At 47.0% G+C, this 14,124-nt stretch overlaps 2 protein-coding genes across 2 annotated transcripts in view; one reads left to right on the forward strand and one right to left on the reverse strand.

Moving 5' to 3' along the window:
* The window catches only part of SPATA17 (spermatogenesis associated 17), a 123,823-nt gene extending 113,351 nt beyond the window's left edge, over positions 1–10,472 (reverse strand). The window contains exons 1-3 of the mRNA XM_069954450.1: positions 10,363–10,472; positions 8,764–8,853; positions 2,928–3,009 (exon numbers count right to left, since the gene is read on the reverse strand). Coding sequence (XP_069810551.1) covers positions 2,928–3,009; positions 8,764–8,853; positions 10,363–10,457 — 267 coding nt within the window. The 5' untranslated portion in view covers positions 10,458–10,472. The remainder of the gene's footprint in view (positions 1–2,927; positions 3,010–8,763; positions 8,854–10,362) is intronic.
* A 194-nt stretch (positions 10,473–10,666) lies between these two features.
* The window catches only part of GPATCH2 (G-patch domain containing 2), a 125,237-nt gene continuing 121,779 nt past the window's right edge, over positions 10,667–14,124 (forward strand). Inside the window, exon 1 of the mRNA XM_069954449.1 lies at positions 10,667–10,818. Coding sequence (XP_069810550.1) covers positions 10,769–10,818 — 50 coding nt within the window. The 5' untranslated portion in view covers positions 10,667–10,768. The remainder of the gene's footprint in view (positions 10,819–14,124) is intronic.

Consider the following 14,124-nt stretch of genomic DNA (forward strand, 5'->3'; position numbering starts at 1 on the left):
TCCTATATACAGGGATATACTACTATAATACTGCTCCTATATACAGGAATATAACTACTATAATACTGCTCCCTATATACAGGAATATAACTACTATATTACTGCTCCTATATACAGGAATATAACTACTATAATACTGCTCCTATATACAAGAATATAACTACTATATTACTGCTCCTATATACAGGAATATAACTACTATAATACTGCTCCTATATACAGGAATATAACTACTATAATACTTCTCCTATATACAGGAATATAACTACTATAATACTGCCCCTATATACAGGAATATAACTACTATACTACTGCTCCTATATACAGGAATATAACTACTATAATACTGCTCCCTATATACAAGAATATAACTACTATAATACTGCTCCCTATATACAAGAATATAACTACTATAATACGGTTCAGGGAAGAAAAAGAGTGCTGCACCTCACACCTATGGCTGATACTAGTACCTCTCGGCTGCATAAAAAACATCAGAATTCTGTATGTGAATTGATCAAGCCACACTGCCCCATGTACCTCATGCAGGTCTCTGATACACATGGGTCCCTACACTAAGTCCACACTGTGCCGGTCAGTGACCACCACCCCCGCAGGCGTGCACAGTCAGGGAAGGGAGGCCATGGAACGGCCTTGCAACCCCCATGCCACAGGACCAGACCCAAAAATGCCACACCAAAACCCAGCCAGCACCACCGGCGGAGGAAGCTGCCCCCAAACAGCACAAGTCTGGATAAGGTATTGCACTCACCATAGCTATCAAAGATAGAATGGGGCAGACAGTTTTTTATGCAGCCGAGAGGCACTAGTATCAGCCATAGGTGTGAGGTGCAGCACTCTTTTTCTTCCCTGAACCGTATTTTGTTTCTCTCTTTTCTCCGTGTTTCGCACTCCTCCTGGTGAGACCCACATGACCGCAATTAGCAGGAGACACCTGAGTGCACATGGTTTTAATCCCTCCTGTCTGTCCCATTCTTTCTTTGATAGCTATGGTGAGTGCAATACCTTATCCAGACTTGTGCTGTTTGGGGGCAGCTTCCTCCGCCGGTGGTGCTGGCTGGGTTTTGGTGTGGCATTTTTGGGTCTGGTCCTGTGGCATGGGGGTTGCAGGGCCTTTCCATGGCCTCCCTTCCCTGACTGTGCACGCCTGCGGGGGTGGTGGTCGCTGACTGGCACAGTGTGGACTTAGTGTAGGGACCCATGTGTATCAGATACCTGCGCGCGGTACATGGGGCAGTGTGGCTTGATCAATCCACATACAGAATTCTGATGTTTTTTATGCAGCCGAGAGGTACTAGTATCAGCCATAGGTGTGAGGTGCAGCACTCTTTTTCTTCCCTGAACCATAACTACTATAATACTGCTCCTATATACAGGAATATTACTACTATAATACTGCTCCTATATACAAGTATATAACTACTATAATACTGCTCCCTATATACAGGAATATAACTACTATAATACTGCTCCTATATACAAGAATATAACTACTATAATACTGCTCCTATATACAGGAATATTACTACTATAATACTGCTCCTATATACAAGTATATAACTACTATAATACTGCTCCTATATACAGGAATATTACTACTATAATACTGCTCCTATATACAAGAATATAACTACTATAATACTGCTCCTATATACAAGAATATAACTACGATAATACTGCTCCTATATACAGGAATATAACTACTATAATACTGCTCCTATATACAGGAATATAACTACTATAATACTGCTCCCTATATACAGGAATATAACTACTATAATACTGCTCCTATATACAAGAATATAACTACTATAATACTGCTCCTATATACAGGAATATAACTACTATAATCCAACTGACTGATTAGTCACGTGAAACGGCTGTAGCCACTGGACGCCCCTGCTTTCACTTCCCCTCCCCACTCCCGTCTATCAAGACGAAATAAACGGACATATACCGCAGCGGTTTTTTGGTGAGTGCAAGCTTCTTTGTCTCCTTTGTTGGATAACTACTATAATACTGCTCCTATATACAGGAATATATACCAGAATATAACTAATATAATACTGCCCCTATATACAACAATATAACTACTATAATACGGACATGGAGAGAAAGGAGCAGCTGCACATCACACCTATGGCTGACACTAATGCCTCTCGGCTACATTTTAAAACCAATGCCAGCATGTTGGTATATAATTTGATCAAACCACATTGCCTCATGTACCCCGTGGAGGTCCCCTGGCTCACATGAGTCCCTACACTAAATGAACACTGCGTTGGTCAGCGACTGCCAACCCCGCAAAGCGTGTGCAAGCATAGAATGGCCCTGTAACCCAAATGTCACAGGACCAAACCCCAAGGGCCCCCCCAAAACCAGCAGCCACCGGCGGAGAAAGCGGCCACTAAGCAACACAAGGGTGAACAAGGTCTTACTGCTCACCACTGCACCGGAGGTAGAATGGGAGGAATAGGAGGTACTTATAATGTGTTCACAGGTGCCTCCTGCTGATTCGGGTCACATGGGTCTTACCAGGAGGAGTGCTAACCATTCAGAAAGGGGAGAAAACTAAAATACGGACATGGAGAGAAAGGAGCTTCTGTACCTCACACCTCGACACAGTGCTGAGTTAGTGTAGGGACTCGTGAACCAGGGGACCTGCACATGGTACATGAGGCAATATGGTTTGATCAATTTATATACCAACATCCTGGCATTGGTTTTTAAATGTAGCCGAGAGGCATTAGTATCAGCCATAGGTGTGATGTGCAGCAGCTCCTTTCTCTCCTTGTCTGTATAACTACTATTATACTGCCCCCTATGTACAAGAATATGAATGATAACCTCCTTACAGAATATATTGCACTATAGAGAAGAACATTGTCAGGAATAGTGGTTATTACCTTGACTTTGCTCCTGAAATATTTTCTTGCTTGATACCCTCGCCAATACTTCTGGATCACAGTCACCATTCTGTTCAGGTATCTAAAAAGACCAGAGTAAAGTCAGTTATGGGCAGGCGACATTGTGACAGATACGGTGACTAGTCAGTAGGTATCAGGACTCTGTATCTTACCAGTTCATCTATCATATTGCTCTATTCTTACCAAGTCTAATTAGGCCTGTTACATGCCATCAGTGCCACAGATGCATTTTTCTGTGACCAAGCTCCAAAATTATTCATTACAAAGATTATGAAGCCTGCAGCCACCAGTAGGGGGAGCTCCTGTTGACAGTAATGTTTCACATTTATCTCAAAGGGACAGACTCTTGTTGTCTATGTCCTTGAGTCATGCAGTAAAGCATGTCACTAAATGCTGTTAAAACAGCTCAGGAAAGATGGCCGCCCCCATAACAATGTACACATAGTGAAAATACAGTCAAAGAAAAATTCTGTCAAAAAATTTAAATACAGATTAGAATAAAAGAACAAGTATTAGTATCTTACTGTAAACAATAAAGGAAAATGTAGGCGACACATTCACTTTAAGGGATCTGATTCAGGAACGTGTTATCTTCCTGAAATGTGCTGCCCTGGTTGATTGTTTTATGTTTTTCTCCTCTGGCTTTGGTGTCCTTCCCCCAGGCCTGGTCATACCACATGGTGTACAACAATCAGGTCCGTCTCCTGCAGCGGTGTGAACAGGCCCTTATGCTGGTGCACAGACCACACTGGGGATCTATGAGACTGACATATAGCCTCGCAGGTGTTACTGGTTGACATCTCAGCAAGGCGCTGTATTCCCTAAAACTGTTACTATGGCACTATTATATACACAGATTATAAAACTTCACTGATATTTTTACCAGATATTCTTATGGTACATCATAAAAAAAAACTATTCTCTGAATAACATATAACACCATCCCATATAATAGGACTATGACCTAGTGATCGGCTGACTCGCACACTTCCCCTACAGTGGCCACTAGAGGGAATCTGTAGTATTACACAACGATCATGTGATTTATAGTTAATAATAATACTAAATAATAATTCCTTTATTTATATAGCACCAACTTATTCCGCAGTGCTGTATATAACTAGATCTGCATTTCCAGGGAAATACATAGTGCTTGAAAAGAGCGCCCCTTTACCAGTGACTTCCTTTTAACTTTAATCCTGGATGCCGTCCCTTTAAGAGCGACTTGGGTCCCATCCCTTTAAGAGCAACTTGGCTCCCGTCCCTTTAAGAGCGACATGGGTCCCTTTAGGAGCGACCTGGGTTGCTTTAAGAGCGACGTGGGTCCCTTCGCTCTTAAAGAGACCCAGGTCGCTCTTAGAGGGATCCAGGTCGCTCTTAAAGGGACCCAGGTCGCTCTTAAAGGGACCCAGGTCGCTCTTAAAGGGACCCAGGTCGCTCTTAAAGGGACCCAGGTTGCTCTTAAAGGGACCCAGGTCGCTCTTAAAGGGACCCAGGTCGCTCTTAAAGGGACCCAGGTCGCTCTTAAAGGGACCCATTTTGCTCTTAAAGGGACCCAGGTCGCTCTTAAAGGGACCCAGGTCGCTCTTAAAGGGACCCAGGTCGCTCTTAAAGTGACCCAGGTCGCTCTTAAAGGGACCCAGGTCGCTCTTAATGGGACCCATTTCGTTCTTAAAGGGACCCAGGTTGCTCTTAAAGGGACCCAGGTCGCTCTTAAAAGGACCCATTTGCTCTTAAAGGGACATATTTCACTCTTAAAGGGACCCAGGTCACTCTTAAAAGGACCCATTTGCTCTTAAAGGGACATATTTAGCTCTTAAAGGGACCCAGGTAGCTCTTAAAGGGACCCAGGTAGCTCTTAAAGGGACCCAGATCGCTCTTAAAGGACCCATTTTGCTCTTAAAGTGACATATTCGCTCTTAAAGGGACCCAGGTCGCTCTTAAAGGGACCCAGGTCGCTCTTAATGTGACCCATTTCGCTCTTAAAGGGACCCAGGTCGCTCTTAAAGGGACCCAGGTCGCTCTTAATGGGACCCATTTCGTTCTTAAAGGGACCGAGGTTGCTCTTAAAGGGACATATTTCGCTCTTAAAGGGACCCAGGTCACTCTTTAAAGGACCCATTTGCTCTTAAAGGGACATATTTCGCTCTTAAAGGGACCCAGGTAGCTCTTAAAGGGACCCAGGTAGCTCTTAAAGGGACCCAGGTAGCTCTTAAAGGGACCCAGGATGCTCTTAAAGGGACCCAGGTCGCTCTTAAAGGGAACCAGGTCGCTCTTAAAGGGACCCATTTTGCTCTTAAAGGGACATATTTCGCTCTTAACCCTTAGAGGACCCGGCCAATTTCAATTTTTGCATTTTCGTTTTTTCCTCCTTGTGTTTAAAAGGCCATAGCACTTGCATTTTTCCACCTAGAAACCCACATGAGCCCTTATTTTTTGCGTCACTAATTGTACTTTGCAATAACAGGCTGAATTTTTGCATAAAGTACACTGCAAAACCAGAAAAAAATTCAAGGTGTGGTGAAATTGAAATTAAAAAACGCATTTCTTTTATTGGGGGGGTATGTGTTTTTACGCCATTCGCCTTGGGGTAAAACTGACTTGTTATGTATGTTCCTCAAGTTGTTAAGATTAAAACGATATATAACATGTATAACTTTTCTTGTATCTGATGGCCTGTAAAAAATTCAAACCATTGTTAACAAATATACGTTCCTTAAAATCGCTCCATTCCCAGGCTTATAGCGCTTTTATCCTTTGGTCTATGGGGCTGTGTCAGGTGTCATTTTTTGTACCATGATGTGTTCTTTCTATCGGTACCTTGATTGCGCATATACGACTTTTTGATCGCTTTTTATTACAATTTTTCTGGATTTGATGCGACCAAAAATGCACAATTTTGCACTTTGGGATTTTTTTGCGCTGACGCCGTTTACCGTGCGAGATCAGGAATGTGATTAATTAATAGTTCAGGCGATTACGCACACGGCGATAGCAAACATGTTTATTTATTTATTTATTTGTTTACTTTTATTTAAAACCTGGGAAAAGGGGGGTGATTCAGACTTTTAATGGGGGGAGGGAGCTTTTTACTATTAACAACACTTTTTTTTTTTTTTTTTACACATATACTAGAAGCCACCCTGGGGTTAGGGTTATTCCCCCTGCGGTTAGGGTTATTCCCCCTGGGGGACTTCTAGTATATACACTGTGATCTCTCATTGAGATCTCTGCAGCATAGATATGCTGCAGAGATCCATGAGATCGGCACTCGTTTGCTTTCGGCTGCTGCAGCCGGAAACAAATGAGTGCCGGGCCGGGGACGGCGCCATCTTGGAGCGGTCCCCGGCCGGCTTCAGTATCGGAGATCGCTCCTCCAGAACAACGTCCCGGAGGAGCGATCTCCCCACTATACCACCACCGATCATATGCAGCCGGTAATCGGAGGCAGCTGTCATCTTTTACAGCTGCCTCCGATTACCTGATTAGCGGGCACGGTCCGATAGCCTCGATCCCGGGCTACATGAGGCACCCGGGATCGCGGCCGTTCAGAGCACGGCCGCCGCGCGGCCCCGCTCTGCACGCGGGGAGGCGGCCCTGGACGTAAGGGTACGTCCAGGATCGCCTAAGGGTTAAAGGGACAAATTTTGCACCTAAAGGGACCGAGGTCGCTCTTAAAGGGACCCATTTCGCTCTTAAAGGGACCCAGGTCGATCTTAAAGGGACGCAGATCGCACTTAAATGGACCCAGTTTGCTCTTAAAGGGACATATTTCGCTCTTAAAAGGACCCATTTCGCTCTTAAAGGGACCCAGGTCACTCTTAAAGGTACCAATTTCAAGCTTAAAGGGATATATTTTGCTCTTAAAGGGACCCAGGTCGCTCTTAAAGGGGCCCATTTCGCTCTTAAAGGGACCCAGGTCGCTCTTAAAGGGACATATTTTGCTCTTAAAGGGACCCAGGTCGCTCTTAAAGGGACCCATTTTGCTCTTAAAGGGACATATTTCGCTCTTAAAGGGACCCAGGTCGCTCTTAAAGGGACCCAGGACGCTCTTAAAGGGACATATTTCGCTCTTAAAAGGGACATATTTTGCTCCTAAAGGGACCCAGGTCGCTCTTAAAGGGACCCATTTTGCTCTTAAAGGGACATATTTCGCTCTTAAAGGGACCCAGGTCGCTCTTAAAGGGACCCAGGTCGCTCTTAAAGGGACCCAGGTCGCTCTTAAAGGGACCCATTTTGCTCTTAAAGGGACATATTTCGCTCTTAAAGGGACCCAGGTTGCTCTTAAAGGGACCAATTTAACTCTTAAAGGGACCAATTTCACTCTTAAAGGGACCAATTTCACGCTTAAAGGGACATATTTTGCTCTAAAAGGGACCCAGGACGCTTTAAAGGGACCCAGGATGCTCTTAAAGGGACCCAGGATGCTCTTAAAGGGACCCAGGACGCTCTTAAAGGGACCCAGGTTGCTCTAAAAGGGACCCAGGTCGCTCTTAAAAGGACCCAGGTCGCTCTTAAAGGGACCCGGGTCGCTATTAAAAGGACCCGGGTCGCTCTAGCGACATGAGTCTCTTTAAGAGCGACATGGGTCCCATACCTTTTGGAGTGACTTGGGTCCCTTTAAGAGCAACATGCGTCCTGTCCGTTTAAGAGCGACTTGGATCCCTTTAAGAGCTACATGGGACCCTTTAAGAGTGACTTGGGTCCCGTCCTTTTAAGAGCGACTTGGGTCCCTTTAAGAGCGACATGGCTCCCATCCCTTTAAGAGTGACTTGGGTCCCTTTAAGGGCGACCTGGGTCCCTTTAAGAGTGATCTGGGTACTTATAAGGCCCCGTTCCCACTGAGCAAAGGTAGCGGAATTCCGCGACGGAATTGTCCGCCGCGGAATGCCGTTAGCCTCCCGCTCATAATGGGACTCTATGGGAGGCGCGCGCTCCTGCCCTGTCCGCGCTGAAGAATGAACATGTTCATTCTTCAGCGCGTACAGAGCAGCAGCGCGCGCCTCCCATAGACTCCCATTATGAGCGGGAGGCTAACGGCATTCCGCGGCGGACAATTCCGTCGCGGAATTCCGCTAGCTTTGCTCAGTGGGAACGGGGCCTAATGGTAAAGATCATTGCTCGGTTACCATGACAATCTTCCTCATGTCAGTGAGACAAAATCATTAAGGACCTTCCATATATTACATCTTCTATTGGCCAATAGTGGACATGTGACTGTGGATGATGTGATACATTGCCTGACAAGACCTTAAGAGTTCCTATTGGCTGCTATATTTCAGCTATTTGCATATGTGCTGTGATTGGCTGTTAGCGGTTAGAGTCTGGCCATTATTTGCAATGGGCCATTATTTTCTATGGGAAATTTGGGGTCGTTTAACGTAAATTTCTTAAAAACGACAAATCCGATCGAAACGAAAAATAGCACACCTCACACCGCCGAGGGCTTCGAAACGCAGTTTGAATGGAGTGTGTGCGCAAAGCGGTTCGGGCTGTATTACGCGCAGAAAAATGGCTGGAAGAAGAAGAAGAAGAAACGGAAGAAGAAGAAGAATACGGATTACAATATAGGGATTTTCAAGCACTATAACTAGTCACCAGAATGTTTTTAGATGTAGGAGGAAAACAGAATACCTGGGGGGAATCCCTTGAAAACATGGGGAGAACATACAAACCCCTCACAGGTGATATGTGGATACTTTCCTATCCCTTCTATACTCCCCCCCCCCCCCCCCCAGATGATGTCCATATATATCACAGTTCAGATACATCAGTTCTATCTGGTATCTGCATATAGACCAGCGCTCCACCTTACCGGAGGTAGGCTCGGACCCGGCATCCTCGAAAGCCGCTCTGGATCACCACCGCCGCCTTATATTCCTTCGGTCTGTTCTCCTCAGCATCTCTGCAATGGAAAGATTATATATATAACGGCCGTGGCCATGTGACTAATCTTCCATCCTGAGAAAGTCCTGCTCATAAATTTGAAGTACGTCACAATGTACCAGCGCCCGGGGGGTGGGGATGGGGGGAGGTGTTCTAGACAGGAGAGATACGTACAGAAGAGATCCATAAATACTGCCCCCAGATCACCTCCATAAATACTGCCCCCAGATCCCCTCCATAAATACTGTCCCCAGAGCCCCTCCATAAATACTGCCCCCAGATCACCTCCATAAATACTGCCCCCAGATCCCCTCCATAAATACTGCCCCCAGATCCCCTCCATAAATACTGCCCCCAGATCCCCTCCATAAATACTGTCCCCAGAGCCCCTCCATAAATACTGTCCCCAGAGCCCCTCCATAAATACTGTCCCCAGAGCCCCTCCATAAATACTGCCCCCAGATCCCCTCCATAAATACTGGCCCCAGATCCCCTCTATATATAGTGCCCCCAGATCCCCTCCATAAATACTGTCCCCAGATCCCCTCCATAAATACTGGCCCCAGATCCCCTCTATATATAGTGCCCCCAGATCCCCTCCATAAATACTGTCCCCAGATCCCCTCCATAAATACTGTCCCCAGAGCCCCTCCATAAATACTGGCCCCAGATCCCCTCCATAAATACTGCCCCCAGAGCCCCTCCATAAATACTGCCCCCAGAGCCCCTCCATAAATACTGCCCCAGATCCCCTCCATAAATACTGCCCCCAGAGCCCCTCCATAAATACTGCCCCCAGAGCCCCTCCATAAATACTGCCCCAGATGCCCTCCATAAATACTGGCCCCAGATCCCCTCTATATATAGTGCCCCCAGATCCCCTCCATAAATACTGCCCCCAGATCCCCTCCATAAATACTGTCCCCAGAGCCCCTCCATAAATACTGGCCCCAGATCCCCTCTATATATAGTGCCCCCAGATCCCCTCCATAAATACTGCCCCCAGATCCCCTCCATAAATACTGCCCCCAGATCCCCTCCATAAATACTGCCCCCAGATCCCCTCCATAAATACTGCCCCCAGATCCCCTCCATAAATACTGCCCCCAGATCCCCTCCATAAATACTGCCCCCAGATCCCCTCCATAAATACTGCCCCCCAGATCCCCTCCATAAATACTACCCCAGAGCCCCTCCATAAATCCATGCACGGCCATATTATAGTGCCAGGCATCACGTGATCCATGAATAATAACTCCCATCATTATAACTCCCATCTGTGCCATAATAAACACAAACATCAAGCAAAAGCTCCCACCGACCACAAAACTACAACTCCCATGATTCCTCACACGCAGCTGACTGGTGTCTGAATGACAAGGCATCATGGGAGATGTAGTTTATAGCGGCTGTCGCTCTATCGTTCACTGAAGAAAGTGCTAAAAAAGTTTTTGGGTGCCGCTATTTCATCCCGGAGCTCCGCAGAGTCCCCCGGTACCGGCTTCCCGGTCCTGTCCACCGATTTTACCTGCATTTGAAGAAATATTCCGTGGTCATATCAGCCAAGCGGCTCCGGAGCTTCTCCAGGGTGGCCATGTCCCCGGTGCCTGGACGCGTCTCCATGGAAACGGGAGTCTACCACTCCGCATGGGGGTAGATTACATAGATAATTTAAGATTTTGATCGTAAACCAGTTCAAATATTTAATTAATTAATGTTATAACTAGTAACTAAAAGTGGTTAGTATTATGGATTATCGAGGAGGTGGTAGCTGCCGTGTGTCCGTTTTCTTACTTCTCAGTGTGAATGGTTCATTCCGACTTCCGCTCCCCTCCGCTCCTGGTCGCTGCTGCTGCTCCGGAAGCGTCATGGTGGCTCTGTCCGCTGCCTTGGCTTGGCTCTGATCCTGGTGGGGGACACCTCAAGCTTTGTTCATGGTTGGCGTGGCCAGGAAACACATCCGAGCCAATAAGGGAACCAGCTGGTGAGTGAGCGGGGATGTGACGGTGTCCTGTCAGAGAGGGGTGCAGGGTCCTGAGGGGGAGTCCTGGCCTCACACTATCCCGGGGACCAGGGCTGCCTATTGGTTAGGCGGGAACGTCTGTGGTGATCATGCCCTCTAAATATGTTTAGTCTCACAATGGCGATGATAATAATAATAATAATAATAATAGTGACCAGGTCATGTGACTATAACTGAGTCATGTGACCGCGACTACCTCATCCGAAATAATTTAGTGACTATGTTTGCCGGACATGAGACGTCGTATACCCCTGTAGTTTGGTTATGGGGTGATGTTAACCTTGTTATACGCCATGTACGCCGCAGTCACATGACATCATATGGGAACACGTCTGTGTGTGCGGTCACCGCTCAGGCTTTGTTCACAATAGCATCATAATGTTGGTTTATCATGACACACTGCCGTACTACATGCACCAGCGTGGCCGACACACCCCTATTTACTATAATGGACCGTTCCTGTGCCCATCAATGGTAGTAAATGAAGCTGGGGCCGCCTGCCTGGCCTTGCCCCATGTTCACACAGATCTGGGTTCACACATAACGTACCCGAAGAGGATTTCACACTGCAAGTTCGTAGCGTTATCCACTGCAGATCTCTTCACTGTTACTTTCAATGAGATTACATACTGGCAGCAGAATTGTCATCCCATATGTAAGCGGCAGCCCCCTTATTCCCCCCCGCGGCCTGGTACATACATTACCGGGTCCGCGCTCCGGCTTGCTTTATGGGCTCCCACCGTTTGGACATCCCGCTCAGCCAATTAGTGCACTGCCCCGCCGCAGTCACTGATTGGCTGAGCAGGATGTCCAGACCCCGGGAGCCCACAAAGCAAGCCGGATTGCGGACCCGGTAATGTATGTACCAGGCCGCGGGGGGTTAAGGGGGCTGCTGCTTACATACTGGATGACAGTTTCACTGTGAATATGTAATCTCATTGAAGGTGACAGTGAAGAGATCTGCAGCGGATAACACTACAAACTTGCAGTGTGAAATCCACTTCAAAAACGTTATGCGTGAACCCACCCTTAAAGGTGTTATCCAGTGCTACAAAAACACAGCCACTTTGTTTCAGAGACAGCATGACTCTTGTCCCCAGTTCAGGTGCGGTTTGCAATTAAAGGGACTGTACCACCAGGCCCAGGCTGAAGCACTGGAGGCAGGCCGACCCACCCCCAGTGGGAAGAAACCCCAGCCCCTCCATGACGTGACTCCATTAGAATCAATGGAACCCTATCATGGAGGGGCTAGGGTTTCCTCCCACTAAGGGTGGGTGGCCCGACTCCAGTGCTTCAGCCTGGGCCTGGTGGTACAGTCACTTTAAAGGGAACCTGTCACCCCCCCCCCCCCGTGCCGGGGTGACAGGCTCCCGACCCCCCGTTAGAGCCCCCTATACTCGCCTGATCCCGCCGGGTCCCGCTTCTGGATCCGGTCGGGTGACGGAGATCTCAGCCGCTGCAGCCCGGCGCGCGCGCTGAGAGATGAGTCCAACGCTCATAGAGAATGACGGAGCGCTGGACTCTCCTGTCATTCTCTATGAGCGTTGGACTCATCTCTCAGCGCGCGCGCCGGGCTGCAGCGGCTGAGATCTCCGTCACCCGACCGGATCCAGAAGCGGGATCAGGTTAGTATAGGGGGGCTCTAACGGGGGGTCAAGAGCCTGTCACCCCGGCACGGGGGGTGACAGGTTCCCTTTAAGCTCCATTCACTTCAATGGAACTAAGCAGCAAAACCCCGCCCAAGCTGGAGACAAGAGTGGGTTTCTGGAAATGGCCATGTTTTTGTAGCGCTGGATAACCCCTTTAAAGGGGTTGTTCAACAAAATTGTTTTTCTTTCAAATCAACTGGTGCCAGAAAGTGCCAGAGTTTTGTAACTTATTTCTATTTAAAAAAAAAAAATCTCCAGTCCTCTAGTACTTATCAGCTGCTGGATGTCCTGCAGGAAGTGGTGTATTCTCTCCAGTCTGACAGTGCTCTCTGCTGCCATCTCTGTTCATGTCAGGAACTGTCCAGAGCAGCAGCAAATCCCCATAGAAAACCTCTCCTGCTCTGGACAGTTCCTGACATGGACAGAGGTGGCAGCAGAGAGCGCTGTGTCAGACTGGGGAGAATACACCACTTCCTACAGGACATACAGCAGCTGATAAGTACTGGAAGATTGCAGATTTTTAATAGAAGTAAATTACAAATCTGTATAATTTTCTGACACCAGTTGATTTGAATGATAACATCTTTCGCTGGACAACCCCTTTTATGGGATTCTGTCTTGGTCCCGGTGACGCTACTGTCACATTGCAGAGAATTCTCTGCTTTTTTTGTGCTAATGAGCAGAGAGGAGTCCGACATCCATAGGAAATCTCCGATCAGTCATGAACTCCAAACTGCTTCCTCTGTTAGATAGCTGCTGTTAGGTCAACAAGACACCTGGTACTTTCCACATATCCGTCTGTGCTTTAAGTATGTAGAGAAATGTTTTTATTTCCTAGTGCAAAGTGTCAAAGAGTTTTCTGAGGGCTGTAACACCTAGTTATGGTGTATCGGGCGGAAAAAGGATACATACAACTATGGCGAGCTAAAACCTTTACTATATCGCCTCCTTGCTCCTCCTCTCATCCCTTTCCCTGATTGATTGACAGTCCGCTGAAAGCCGAGCCCTGTTTCCAAATCTCATTCCTGCACCGTTCATAAACATAGTGGGAGAGGGATGGCAGGGGGAGCGAGGAGGCGTCACAGCCCTCAGCACTTCAACCAATTCAGAAAACCTCTATGACACTTTGCACCAGAGAGTTTTCTATGTTATGGATGGATTCCTTTATATTGAGCACCCTGTTATTGGGAAGATCCCATTTATCAGAAACCAGGAGGTCATGGGTTGTTGTGCTCCATGGTCACATTGGCAACGCCAGCAGATCTCCAGTACCCGTGTCATCCAGGTGTCAGGGCATGATGGAAGGCACAGGTTGGTGAACAGTGGTGTATAAGGGCCCTATTCCACCGGACGATTATCGTTTGCATAATCGACCGCTATTGCGAAAGACCTGAAAATGTTCACTCATTTCCATGGAACGATAATCGTTACTTATGATCGTAATTGCGATAGTTTTTCTTCGCTATTTATTCGCTATTGCGTTCGTATCTATTGCGAACGACTGAACGATGTCTTATTCAATGCGAACGATTTGCGAACGAGCAACGATAAAAATAGGTCCAGGTCTTATAAAACGATCAACGATTTCTCCTTCGGTAGTTAATCGTTAACTGCATTT

This window comes from Dendropsophus ebraccatus, chromosome 15 (assembly GCF_027789765.1).
Source record: "Dendropsophus ebraccatus isolate aDenEbr1 chromosome 15, aDenEbr1.pat, whole genome shotgun sequence".
Taxonomy (NCBI): domain Eukaryota; kingdom Metazoa; phylum Chordata; class Amphibia; order Anura; family Hylidae; genus Dendropsophus; species Dendropsophus ebraccatus.